Here is a 12,917-nt window from a genome sequence, read left to right as displayed (position 1 = left end):
GAGTGTGGGAATTACACCTCAAAACAGCTATCAACAACAGCAACAGGGACTTCCCTGGCGGTCCAGTGGTTAGGACTCTGTGCTTTCACTGCCGAGGGTCCAGGTTCAATCCCTGGTTGGGGAACTAAGATCCCACGAGCTGCACGGCGTGGCAAAAAACAAACAAAAAACCACAACACAATCTATAGGAGGAAATGTGAGGCAGTGTTAAAAGCACCTCCACCTCAGTAGGAAAATACCGAGCATCTAAGACACTCATGTGGCCGACGGACTCTGTTCCTGGTCCACAACATTCAGTGATTCCAGACAGACAGCCCTGGCAGCCCTGAATTCCCTGGGCTCCTGTACCCACTGAAAGCAGAGAAGACGCCACACTTCCCGCAGGGTCTGCTCAGAGACAAAAGCACACAGCACGGTGTACAAGGCACTGAGGTAGCCACAGGATGAGGAGGAGGGTCTAGAACTTTCCACCAATGCTCTCCCGCATCACACTCCTCCTGAGGGGAGCCGGCCCCCGTGCACTGAGGAGCCTCAGCAGCCCTGCGGGGCCCACGTGCAGAGGAGCCACGGGTGGGGCCTCCTGGAAGCCAGGCATCCCGCCCGGTCCAGCCTTCGGATGGGGCAGCCACGGCTGAAGCCCCTACTGCAGCCTCCTGAGGGACCCTCGGCCAGAATCCCCTGGCCTGCCTGCTCTGAATCCTGGCCCTCAGAAACCACGGGAGGTCATCAGTGTGCGTTGTCTCAAGCTGCTAAATTCATGTCTGCGTTTAGGCCGATACCTTACACCCTGTGAGCACGGCCCGTAAGAACAAGTCTTAGAGCCACGGGAGGACGTGACAGTACCCAGAAGAGTCTCATTCCGGTCACCACTGTGGAGTTACAAAACAGCGTGCGCGCTCTGAAAGGACCCTGTGAGCATGCGCATGTGCCTGAGCGTGCGCCGCGTGGCAGTCCCGTGCCAGCTCGGACTGCGCTCCCTCCCTCGGCCCCCTCAGGAGGCTGGACGTGCCCCAGAGACGCTCCTCCTGCAGGGGCGGCAGGGACCCTCATGGCACGTGGGCCGCAGCCCTGGCCGAGCCACCGCATCTCAGGCCGCATCACACAGACCTGGGAAGACAGGGGCCTGGAATGTGGTCTCATCCGTGATGAGATGAACTCAAGCTTTCCCAAGCTTTAAAACCAGACCAAAAGGAAGGAAACAGTTTACGATGTGCCTCCTACAGTCTCAGGATGCTGCTTTAGGAACTGGCCAGCTTCCAGCGACCATCCTGAGTCGTATGATTTAAGATGCCCTGATCACCATCAATGATTCAGAAGCTCTCACAGCTTCTCGGCTGTGGCCTCTTCTTCTGCTTCACAGGCCTTCAGAACAGAGCGACACCAGAAGCTGACCCAGAAACGTCCGACTGAGAACAGCCCTGAGGAAGCCCGTGCTTAGGAGCACCCACACCTCCTCCTCTGGGGGAGCCCTGGAACTCTGGAGTTTGAGGCCAGCCCTGGTCTCGCTGCACAGGATGCCCGGCCTCCCAGTCCCAGCCACAGCCCCGGCCCGCTGCTGGCTGCTTGCTGAGTCACTGACTAACCCAGGCTCTTCTCACTGACAGCCTCAGAGCCTCCGCAGGAAGCCACGCAGAGGCTTAGCGGAATGCTGCTCATCACAGAGCCAGCGGCCTTACTCCGGGGTCCTGGGAAAACAGCTGCAATAAGCACAACCATTCCCACCTGAAAAAGCACGCTGTGCACAAGCCGGGGGCTGTCATCAGGCCTGAGCCGCCACTAAGCCCGTCCCGTCTGCTCCCCGCCCCTGCCCAGCTCAGGTGAGGGCGGGAGCCGCCCACGGGGCTGGGGAGCCTGGCTGTCCCACTCGGCAGGCCCCTGCCTCGTCCTTGACTGTGAGGACAGGTGTGGGAACAGGAACTCCACCCGGACTCCCGCAGGTCTGGCTCTGCCCCTGCTCGTCCCCGCAGGCCCTGCGCCCGGTGTGAGGAGCCTGGACAGGAGGCCTCCTGGGTGCTCGCTGCCAGGGCACAGCCCACCCCTGAGCACGCAGGCTGGTTCACGGTGACAGGGGCACGACATCTGGAGACATCGTCCCTGGAAGACCCGGCGAGAGGCAGGGGGCAGAGACTAGGGAGGAGATAAGACGTGGACTCCGTCCTCCTCTTCCCACTTGCAGCAGGAAGACGCCGGGACCCAGGGGGCCTCCGAGGCAGGGGCATCACACCAGGACGAGCATCAGAATCCCTGGTCAGAATGCAGTTCTGGGGCCCACCCGCAAAGTTTCAGAATCAGCAGGTCTGGACCCCAGGAACCCGCATTCCTAACCAGTTCCGGCTGGTGGGGAGGCTGCTGGCCCAGGGCCCCGCTCAGAGAACCACCGGCCTGAAGCAAGCAGGGACTCTTGCTCTATCACCGTCTGCTGAGGGCACGAGTGTCCAGCAGGTGCTGAGGGGTAGCACCCTGGGACTCTGCCCGTGGTCCCCACTCCCCAGCAGGCTGCAGGGGGCACTGCCTGTGGGCTGGGGGTCGCTGCCTTCTTCCCCGAGGCTCTGCACACCTTCGGAGCCCTGGGGTGGGGGCCAAGGCAAGTGGGACAGAGCGGCCAGGGTGGGATGCACGCACTACTTCCCAAAGTGGAGAGGCACAGCGGGAGGAGTCAAAGGCAGGGGAGGTGGAACACGGTGGGTGGTCCGCCGGCTGTCTCTCTGCCTCTCCCAGTGGCCAGGCTTTGAGAGCAGAGATCTGGCTGGAGGAGTGGAAAATCCACAGAAGTCTCTCCGTCTGGGAGGCAAGCCAAGTGGGTGAGCAGAGGGCCCCGAGGCCCAGCAAAGGCGCTCAGCCTCACCTCTCAGCCTGCGGCCCCGCTGGGGAGCATCTCTCAGCCTGCAGCCCCGCTGGGGAGCAGCCACTCACCAGGGAGAGGGAGCATGGGGTGAAGGGGGAGGGGGAGGGTCAGCACCTGCGGTGGGCCTGAGTACTCAAGAAGTGAACAGGTTTTCACTTGAAAATGAGTGCATTTCACACAGGGGTGGGGGTGGCAGATAGACTGGCTGTGGAGCATCACACGGGTCTCGTCCACAGTCAGCCCCGGACGTCCGCAGGCCCCCAGCAAGGGGGTGTTGCCTGGTCCCAGGACCGTACCTGAGGACAAGGCAGGCCAAGGATGGGAACCACCTGGTAAAGCGATGCAAAGGAGAGAACCAGGAAGGAGGCTCTCCTCCCACCGCGCACCCGGCCCGCTCCCCACAGGGCCAGGCTGACAAACCAGGCTGGTCTCGGGACTGAGCCGCGTCGCAAAACCCTGCCCGCGAGACCGGCACTGCAATAACAGTCAACATGGGAAAACAGGAAGGGGCTGCTGGGACCGCATGAGGCCAAAGTCCAGCTGGAGGAGGAAGAGAGAAGAGGGAGCGGGCCCGTGGCTCCCGGGCCACAGACACGGTGCAGGACACGGTGGACCCGCGGCCCTGACCAGGGTGTGCAGGACCCACTGTGCACACAGGGGCCCCGATGACCAGGGTCCAAGGAAGGAGCCGCCACGAGGGAGAGGGGTCTAGAGCCTCACTGTGCCCACAGCGGCCCCTGGCCACCTGGACGAGGGGCAATGGTGCGCGCTGGTGCCACTCCAGTGAGCACAAGATGCACGCGGATTTCTAAGACAGGGTGCGCGCGCACACACAAAGTAAAACTGCCCTTCAGTAATTCTTTAAATGGCACGTTGAAAACGTCGTGTCTGGGCTATACTCGGTTATGTATAATGCTATGAAAACGTACCTCGCCTCCTCCTTCTGACTCGTCACCTGGCTCCCACGAGGGCATGCGTGTGGCTCGTGTGCCCCCTCACCTACCGCTCCACCTGCGGGAGCGTTTCCAGACCTGACCCTGAGCCTGAGCTCCACGCCTGGGTCCGCAGCTCACGGAAGCCAGTCTGCACAGAGCCAGGACCGGCTGGGACGTCCTGCTGTCCGGGCAGCCGTCCTTCTGCAGGACGGGCGTGGATGTGTCCACAGGAGGACGGGGCACCACAGGGGCTCCAGGGGTGACAAGACCATTTCAGTTGCTTCAATCCAAACTAGCCCACCTGTAACAGGCCGCCCAGCCACCCAAGGAGCCGCTGCAAGTGCTGAGTGCCTGATGCCGGGCGTGTGCGTGGAGGGGCCGTCGTGGAGTGACCCCGGTGGGATGGGGGAACGCGACGACCAAAAGTTCACCACCAGAACTTTTCTCGCCCTCACCAAAGAAAATGCTTTACTGCCACAGAGCAGTCCGGCCTGAGGCCGAGGCCGTGACTGCAAGGGAGGGAAAGCCCAGGGATGGAGGAAGCCCTTCGGAGGGGGCACAGCTGGAGAGGGACTCGCCCGCGCTACCCGAGCGACAAGCGGCAGCACGGCCTCCACCCAGCGGTCTCAAAGGCCAAGGCGAGCCGCGCCCCCAGCCTTCCAACTGTCTCCCACTCCAGCAAGGGATCCTGTTAGCACCGTATCAGTGCCACTGGCGTCACCTCACCCCAGGACCAAGCCAAACGAACGCCTCTCCAGGGGCCTCAAGACCCCACGACCTGGGCCACGCACACGGGAGCATCACTCAGCTATGCAAAGGGGTGAAGCCCTGACACTCACAACAATGTGGACAGACCCTGAGAACACGATGCTCAGTGAGAGAAGCCAGACACAGAAGGACACACAGTGTGTGATTCCATTGATGGGAAACGTCCAGAACAGGCAGATCCACAAACACAGAGTGTCAGGGGCTAGAGCAGGGGACTGCCGGCCCTTTGCGCTGATGGAATGTTCTGGAATTAGAGGTGAAGGCTGCACAGCTCTGTGAATATAGTAAAAGCCATTAAATTGTACACTTCATATGTGTGAGTTCTGTGGTGTGAGAATGCTATCTCGACAAAGCTGTTATTTAAAAAGACACAAAACCCACAAGACCCAGCGCGGCTCCTCCTCCCCTTCTCCCGCCCCTTCACCTGGTGTCTGTCCCAGACCAGGTGTGGGCCCAGTGTGTCCTGCGGCCCCAGCACCTGCTGAGTGGGAGCCTCACTCAGCCTGCAGGGTGAGCACAGAGCAGACTCCAGGGAGCCACCTGCACACCAGGGGAAACGTGAGCCACCACCACCACGGGACGTGCAAATCCTTCCCTAGATCTCCCTGCCCCAAGCCCCATGACTCCCGCCATCCCAGTGGGCACCACCCCGTGGTGGTCCCTTCCCCCCTCCCCCCCCGACCCCCGGGCACACAGCCTGCAGAGACCCCTTCCCCACCCAGGAAAAGACGCGTCAGGTTTTTAAAGGACCAGCGTTCTCAGAGGTAACCTCTCTCACACACCGGCTGCCCGTACACCTGTTGTGAGTCTGATGCGCTTTCCCGACATCGGCCGCGCACCCCATGACTAACTAAGGGGATTCAAACGGAAGCCCCTCAGAGATGAGGAGGCATCGTCATCCAAGGTCAATACTCAGTGAAGCACACAGCCTCCGAACTCCCAACTGCAGCTCACGGGAACCTGTGACTCGGCAGCCCTGCCAGGCGCCCTGGACAGGAAGAGGGCCCGGTCTGAAACAGGGGTGCCGAGGAACAGAGCCCCGGGCTAGGCACCGCGACAGTGGCCGTGGGTGGGGAGAGAGAGTCTGGGAAGGAACAAGAAAGGCGGGCGGTGAGGGAGGTAGTACAGAGCCATGCATGAGCTGCGGATGACCGTGGACAGGCACCCGGCATGTCCTCTGTTAATACCCTTGGGACTGCTCGACGCCACGGGCACGGCAGGAGACCCGGCTGGTGGGAACGGCAGGGACAGCTTGAGGGGACAGAGAAGATGCCTCCAGGCAGCACCCTGAGTGGGAGGAAGGAAACAGGACTGTCATCCCACAGCCAGGGAGAGAAGGCGCACGTACTGGGGAAGAGTGCCAGGACCACGAGAGGAGGACATGGCAGAAAGAAAGAGGGAGGAGAGGGGCTTCCTGGGAGACGTGCGCCGGGCCCGGGACCCAGGGATGCGCAGACACAGCCAGTCCCACCCTACAGCTCCCCGAATCCAAAAAGGACACCAAACACTCTGTATCTTGACTGTATCAATGCCAATAAAATCATTACATCAGTGCGTAGCTTTGTAAGATGCCACCATCAGGAGAAACTGAGTAAAGAGAACGTGGGATGTGTCAGACCTATTTCTGACGGCTGTGCAAGAATCTACGATAATCTCAAAATAAAAAGTTTAATTTAATTAAGGAAAAAAGGACACAGCTCCTAGAAGAAGGCTGGGGGCGGGTCCCCTGCAGCTCCCAGCAGCCTCCTGCCTAGTGAATATCCAAAGGGCCGGCTGGCTGCCTCTGTCTCCTCCCACCAGGAACAGAGCATACAGGCGGCATTTGGATGTTAGGGACCAAAGTATGAAAGCTAACAGCCACATGCATACGGAATACCAGGCTTTTCCCGGTGATCCCTTCCTCTTTAAAGAGGCTACTTCACCCACGGAAAGTCCTCAAAGGGTTAACCTGCCTTCCATCTGAGCTCAGATTAGGCAGGACTCACACCAGCAGAGGTCAGATCAGAAAATGTTTTCTGAGTCAGGGGGAGGGATGGCTCACTCAGCCGCCCACTTCAGCTACTACCCACTGTGGAGTGAAGGGCGTGACTGCTCAGCGGGTATTCATCAGAGACTCATGGGCTCTCAGGAGGAAGCCAGAAGCAGGCGGGGACACTCACGCTGGGGCCACTCCACGCCCACAGCCTCAGTGAGTCACGGAGGGGAAGGACCACTGCACGCCCTCGCTGGCTCCTGCCCTGCCATCAGGCAGCCAAAGATACCACCTGCTTCCTCCTGAGCTGAGACCCGGTTTTCCCACCAAAAGGACCATCCTGCTTTAGAAATGCCACCGTGAGCTATAAGTAGATATCTGGGAACTCTCAGTCACAGAAGGAACAAAACTCATCCTGCACCCCGCCCTCCTTTTTGTCAATTGCGCAAAAGCCCATCTTGGAGGCTGGACATTTCCGCGTACAGGCGGTTGTGGCTGTTTGCACTTCCTCTTGCGGGTGCCCCCTCCTCAGAGAAGCCACGCATACCTCCCCCAGGGCAAATCTGGCAGCCCCACTCTCTGGGACCTCAGCTGATCCCATATACGGGGCACTACACCTCAGCTGAACTTCTGTGTTTATAGATCACCTACCGTCCTCAGTTCATAAGTTTTGAGAATAAGAATACTGTCACCCACAGAATGGGAGAAAATATTTGCAAACGAATCAACGGACAAAGGATTAATCTCCAAAATATATAAACACATCACGCAACTCAATACAAAAGAAACAAACAACCCAATCCAAAATGGGCAGAAGACCTAAATAACCATTTCTCTAAAGAAGACATACAGATGGCCAAGAAGCACGTGAAAATCTGCTCAACGTCACCAATTATTAGAGAAATGCAAATCAAAACTACAATGAGTTATCACCTCACACCAGTTAGAAGGGGCATCATCAGAAAATCTACAAACAACAAATGCTGGTGAGGGCGTGGAGAAAAGGAACCCTCTTGCACTGCTGGTGGGAATGTAAACTGATACAGCCACTATGGAGAACAGTATGGAGGTTCTTTAAAAAACCAAAAATAGAATTACCATATGATCCAGCAATCCCACTACTGGGCATATACCCAGAGAAAACCATAATTCAAAAAGACACACGCACCCCAATGTTCACTGCAGCACTATTTACAATAGCCAGGTCATGGAAGCAACCTAAATGCCCATCGACAGACGAATAGAAAAAGAAGTGGTGGTACATATACACAATGGAATATTACTCAGCCATAAAAAGGAACGAAATTGAGTCATTTGTTGAGACGTGGATGCATCTAGAGACTGTCATACAGAGTGAAGTAAGTCAGAAAGAGAAAAACAAATATCATATGTTAATGCATGTATGTGGAACTTAGAAAAATGGTACAGATGAACCGGTTTGCAGGGCAGAAGTTGAGACACAGATGTAGAGAACAAACGTATGGACACCAAGTGGGGAAAGCCACGGGGGTGGGGTGGGGTGGGGATGGTGGTGTGCTGAACTGGGCGAGTCGGATTGACATGTATACACTGATGTGTATAAAACTGATCACTAATAAGAATGTGCTGTATAAAAAAATAAATTAAATTAAATTCAAAAATCAAAAAAAAAAATACTGTCTACTGTCCTCCGCGCCCCCTGGAACACTCACTCTAAATATCCAGGAGGTGCTTGCAGAATGAATGAATCAATGAACAAACAAGCTCACTCATTTCAAACGTGCGGTCACACGAGTAATCTGACCTTCTAAGAAGTTAAGCTTCTGGAAGGAGCCCATTTTCTTAACGTATTCAGCATCGAGTCATCACAAAATATGAATTCTTATAAAGTAATGCCCCCTCAATTCCCATGAGAAAGCAAAATTCCTCAGCAGGGAAATGGGAGGGTAGCAGACATTACCCGCAAAGCTTTGAGAAGGCTGCGGCTCGCTGAGCACTTCACTAGGGCCCCTGACCGCCTGCCTGGTAGTAGGACAGACACACCAGGAACGGCTGCTGACCGGCAGAAAGAGCGCCCGGCCAGGCAGGCAGCACACCCCGCACCCTGCCAAGCGAGGTCCGGCCAGCAAGGGAAAGACGCTCTCTCCACTTCAGCACCGCCCACCACTAGAAAGCCAGGTCCTGCCAGGGCCTGGACACACAAAGCCTTCCTTACAAGGGTTACAAATCTGTGGCCTTGCTCTGCCTCGAATAAAAGACAGAGACGGGGACAACGTGACCATCTCCAGATGAACTTTCAACTTCGTTTCAAGTGCCTGGGTGCTGGGTCACAGTGCATTTCTAAACTCTTCCAATACTCAAAAATACCAATTTCTAAGATGCAGAAGGGTTGTTAAACATACACTTAGCACAGATCCCAGTCCCACTCCTGAGCATTTTCTCAAGTGAGGTAAAAACCCAAGTTCACATGGAACCTGCCCTGGGATGTTTACAGCAGCTTTATTCCTGATCCCCTCAAAACTGGAAACATCCCACAAGTCCTGCCACCCGCAGGCAAATGGACAAACGGAACATGGAATACAACACAGCCAGAAAAAGGAGTGGCTTCTCATACCCGCAACAACAGGGATGACGGACTTCCCTGGTGGTCCAGTGGCTAAGACTTTGTGCTCCCAATGCAGGGGGCCCGGGGTCCATCCCTGCTCAGGGAACTAGATCCCGCACGCTGCAACGAAAACATACTGCACGCGCCAATGAAGATCCCATGTGCCGCAACTAAGACCCAGCACAGCCAAGTAAATAACTAACTAAATCAATGTTTAAAACAACAACAACAAAAAACAAACGCGGGATGAATCTCGCATAGGTTTTGCTGAGCTAAAGCAGCCAGAATCAAAAAGCTACATGCTGTTGTTCCGTTTATCTGGCTTTCTGGAAAAGCCAAAACCTTAGGGACAGAGAGGAGATTAGAGGCCAAGAAGCTAGAGGCGCGCTGGCGCCAAAGGGCAGCAAATGGCATGACAGGATTGCTCTGCCGCCTGACGGCGATCATCTGTCAAAACTCCTACAGCTGTGCACTACAAGTGCACAGAACTATGCTTCACGGCTACTAAGGATAAACAAATGATTACATTTTGAAAAATGCGCCGGCCAGCCAACCCGTGCATGACAAGTGCAGTAAGAGGGGCGGGGAGGCGAGGCAAGTGCATCAGCTGGACTTCTGAAGGTTCTCCCCACTTTCAGTTTCCCTCCCCTGGGATGTCTCCCCGCCCTGCCCACTGCTCAGGCCGCCCACCAGGGCCACCCGGAGTTACCCAACCGGAAAAGCCAGAGCCCAGGCTCAGCCGCGCCTCCGGGCACAGGAAGGGCAAAAAATAGAAAGCGCCAGTGCGCGGTGGCGGGCTGGAAACCCTCGGACCTCAGATAACTGCGGAGAACCGGGGCCCGGGAGTCAACATCGGCTCCCAGGCGGTCCCAGCGTCCCGACCCCGACCCCGGCCGCGACACACTTTCCACACACTGACACACACGGAGCCCGCGCGAAGGCCGGGTCGCCTGGAGGATGGTCCCCCGCAAGCCGAGCGCACGAAAGGGCGCCCCAAAGGCGCCGGCCCAAGGCACCCGCTGCGCTTTCCCTCCGGAAGGTGGGCTGGCGGGGCCCAAGCGTAAACCCTGAGATAAGGAACACGCGCACCACGCCGCCACGGGGGACGGGAGGCCGGGCGCCCACCTAGCCGGACACCCTGCATTTCTGGAATCATCGGACGCCTGTGTACATTTCCGTCTGGCCTGTCATTTTCCAAAGGTCACTCCAGGTCAGGGGACAGAACGCCTCCTCTCCAAGTGTCCTGCCAGCCCACCCACTCAAGATCAGAGGGATAAAATGCGTAACTAAAACAAAACAAAATAGAAACACAAAAAAAACTGGAGAGAGGGAGAAAAGGGTGACCTGAAAAAAAAAAAACTAAGCACGTTGACAGCGCTAAGAATAAACTACCAGGAAAATGAAACCCTACATGTCAGATCCTAAAGTACAGAAGGGCAAGCCCGCCGGCAGTCCAGGCCCGGGGGCACCGGGGTCCCCAGCCCTGCAGAGCCAACCGCAGACCGGCTCAGGCGCTCCTCGGAAGCGCGGGGTCCCCGCGGCCGCGTCTGTGCCCCCCGGCCGGCGCCGGCTCCCCTCTGCCCACCCTGCGCGCGGGGGCTGGAAACTACCGCGGAAGAAACACAGCGGGGCGGGAAGGGGGGCTCCAAAGAGGGTCTGGCGACTCGAGTCGCTCCGTTTCTCGGTGGGCTCACCGTGCGCCGTGGGGGAAGAGGGGCGGGGGTCCGGGAGGAGGGGACGGGCGGCACTTACGTAGACCGGCAGCGGCCACGAGTAGACAGCGGGCTCGGTCCCCAAGAGCGACTCCAGCCTCAGCTCCAGCTTCTCCCTCATGTCTTCGCGCGCGGCCCCCGCACCGCGCTAGTCTGGCGATTGGGGGAGGGGCGCGGCGCCGCCGGCGGGGGTGGGGCAGACGGGCAGGCGGGAGGCTGAAGGGAGGGGCCTGGCCTGGGCCTCAGCTGCCGCCTCCGCGCTCCCGTCCGGCCCCAGGCTCCCTCTTTGTGCTCACAGGCCCGGGGCCCCCAGCGCTGCTGCGAACTCGGGCCGGCGTGAGGCGAGCACAATGAGCCGGGGGCCAGACTGAAACACTCCCGGCGCGCGCGGCCCGCCTCATGGACTCGCACGCTCTCACGCACGCACGCTACCACGCACGCACGCACGTCCGCACGCACGTCCGCACGTCATCGGCTGCCCCTGGCCACACCCACCGGCCCGAAGTGGGGACCCGGGAAAACCTCTCAGGGCAAGCGGTGGCGGGTTCGACTCCCGATCTCGACGTGTGACACAACTCCCCCCCCCCGCCCCCCAATAATAAGACTATAATTCCTATTAAATATAACAGGTGGAAATCCCGGCTTCTGTTCACAAAAATGCCGTGTATTTAGCCTATGCTAGGCACCAGACGCGGACGCTCAGTACTGGCAAAAAAGGAAATGCCCTGCCCTCATAGCACTGCCATTTTAATTGGAATAGTAGTGACAATGGTCAAGGGAGAAAATAAAGTGTCATCATCGCCACGGGGATGGTTAATCTCATGTGCGCACTGCGTGGGGCCCCGGCAACCACAAACATTATTCCAGATGTGGCCAGGAAGGTATTTTTCAGATGAGATTAACACTGAAATGGGTCCACTTTGCGTAAAGGAGATTGTCAATGCCGCGGCGTGGGTGGGCCTCGTCCATCAGTTGAAGGACTGGAGAGAAAAATGAGGTGCCCTAGAAAGAGGGAAGTGTTCCTCCAATGGACTTGGGACATCAGCTCTTCCCTGTGTCTCCAGCCCAGAGTCCTGCCCTGACTTGCCTGCCTCACGGTCACATGAGTCAACTCCTTAAAATGAAACTATATATGTAAAAATATTGAATATATACAAGCCTATTAATTTGTATATGTGTGTATACACATATATATATGTATACACATGTTTATATGTGCATGCGTTTGTAGTATATGTGTAAGTACTATATACAGTATACATACAAGCCTATATATTTGTGTGTATGTATTGTATACATGTATGTATGTGTATATATATATAGTATACATATTATAAAGGTGAACATGCTGTATATATTGATATATGGGTGTGTATATGTACAGTATATGTACACCGTATGTATGTATGTATACAGTGTATATTTATATATCGGTGTGTATATATGCTGCATACCTGTATGTGTATATGTTGTATAGGTATTATATGTATGTATGTATATGCTATATATATATACACACACTTGCGTATGTATTTATATGTGTATGTACATGCACATATTTACAAATAGGTGTGTATGTGTGTGTATACATTGTATATATGTATCATATATGTTATGTGTATGTATATATACGACGAATTTATATATGCAGTACATATATATTTTTATTCTACATGCTTTTATATGTAGGTGTATATGTGTGTCTATATGTATGTACGTGTATGTATTGCATATATTATGTGTATGTATGTATACTGTATATATACACACCTAAATATCTTTGTATGTGTGTATATATGTATGATATAGACGTACCTAGGTGTGTATGTTGCATATGTTATACGTATGTGTACATACTGTATATATACAAACTGTGCATTTCATATGTGTGTATGTATAGTGTACATGTATGTCTGTTGTATATATTATGTGTATATGTGTGTATACATACTGTATATATACAAACTATGCATTATATATATGTGTGTATACATGTATTTGCGTATTGTATATATTATATGTGTATATGTCTGTATGCGTACTGTATATATACACAGCTGTATATTTTTGTATGCGTGTACATATGTACGTGTGTGTGTAT

At 55.3% G+C, this 12,917-nt stretch overlaps 1 protein-coding gene across 2 annotated transcripts in view; it reads right to left on the bottom strand.

Annotated features, from left to right (window-relative positions):
* The window catches only part of LOC117314271 (centrosomal protein of 78 kDa-like), a 41,055-nt gene extending 29,827 nt beyond the window's left edge, over nucleotides 1–11,228 (bottom strand). Inside the window, exon 1 of one of the 2 annotated variants that reach the window (XM_073788855.1) lies at nucleotides 10,857–11,228. In XM_073788855.1, the coding sequence (XP_073644956.1) occupies nucleotides 10,857–10,937 (81 nt within the window). In that variant the 5' untranslated portion in view covers nucleotides 10,938–11,228. The remainder of the gene's footprint in view (nucleotides 1–10,856) is intronic. The other variant, XM_073788856.1, reaches the window with a different exon arrangement.
* Nucleotides 11,229–12,917: the final 1,689 nt, after the last annotated feature.

The sequence above is a fragment of the Tursiops truncatus genome, chromosome 11, assembly GCF_011762595.2.
Source record: "Tursiops truncatus isolate mTurTru1 chromosome 11, mTurTru1.mat.Y, whole genome shotgun sequence".
Taxonomy (NCBI): domain Eukaryota; kingdom Metazoa; phylum Chordata; class Mammalia; order Artiodactyla; family Delphinidae; genus Tursiops; species Tursiops truncatus.
This window is presented reverse-complemented; position numbering and strand designations above follow the sequence as displayed.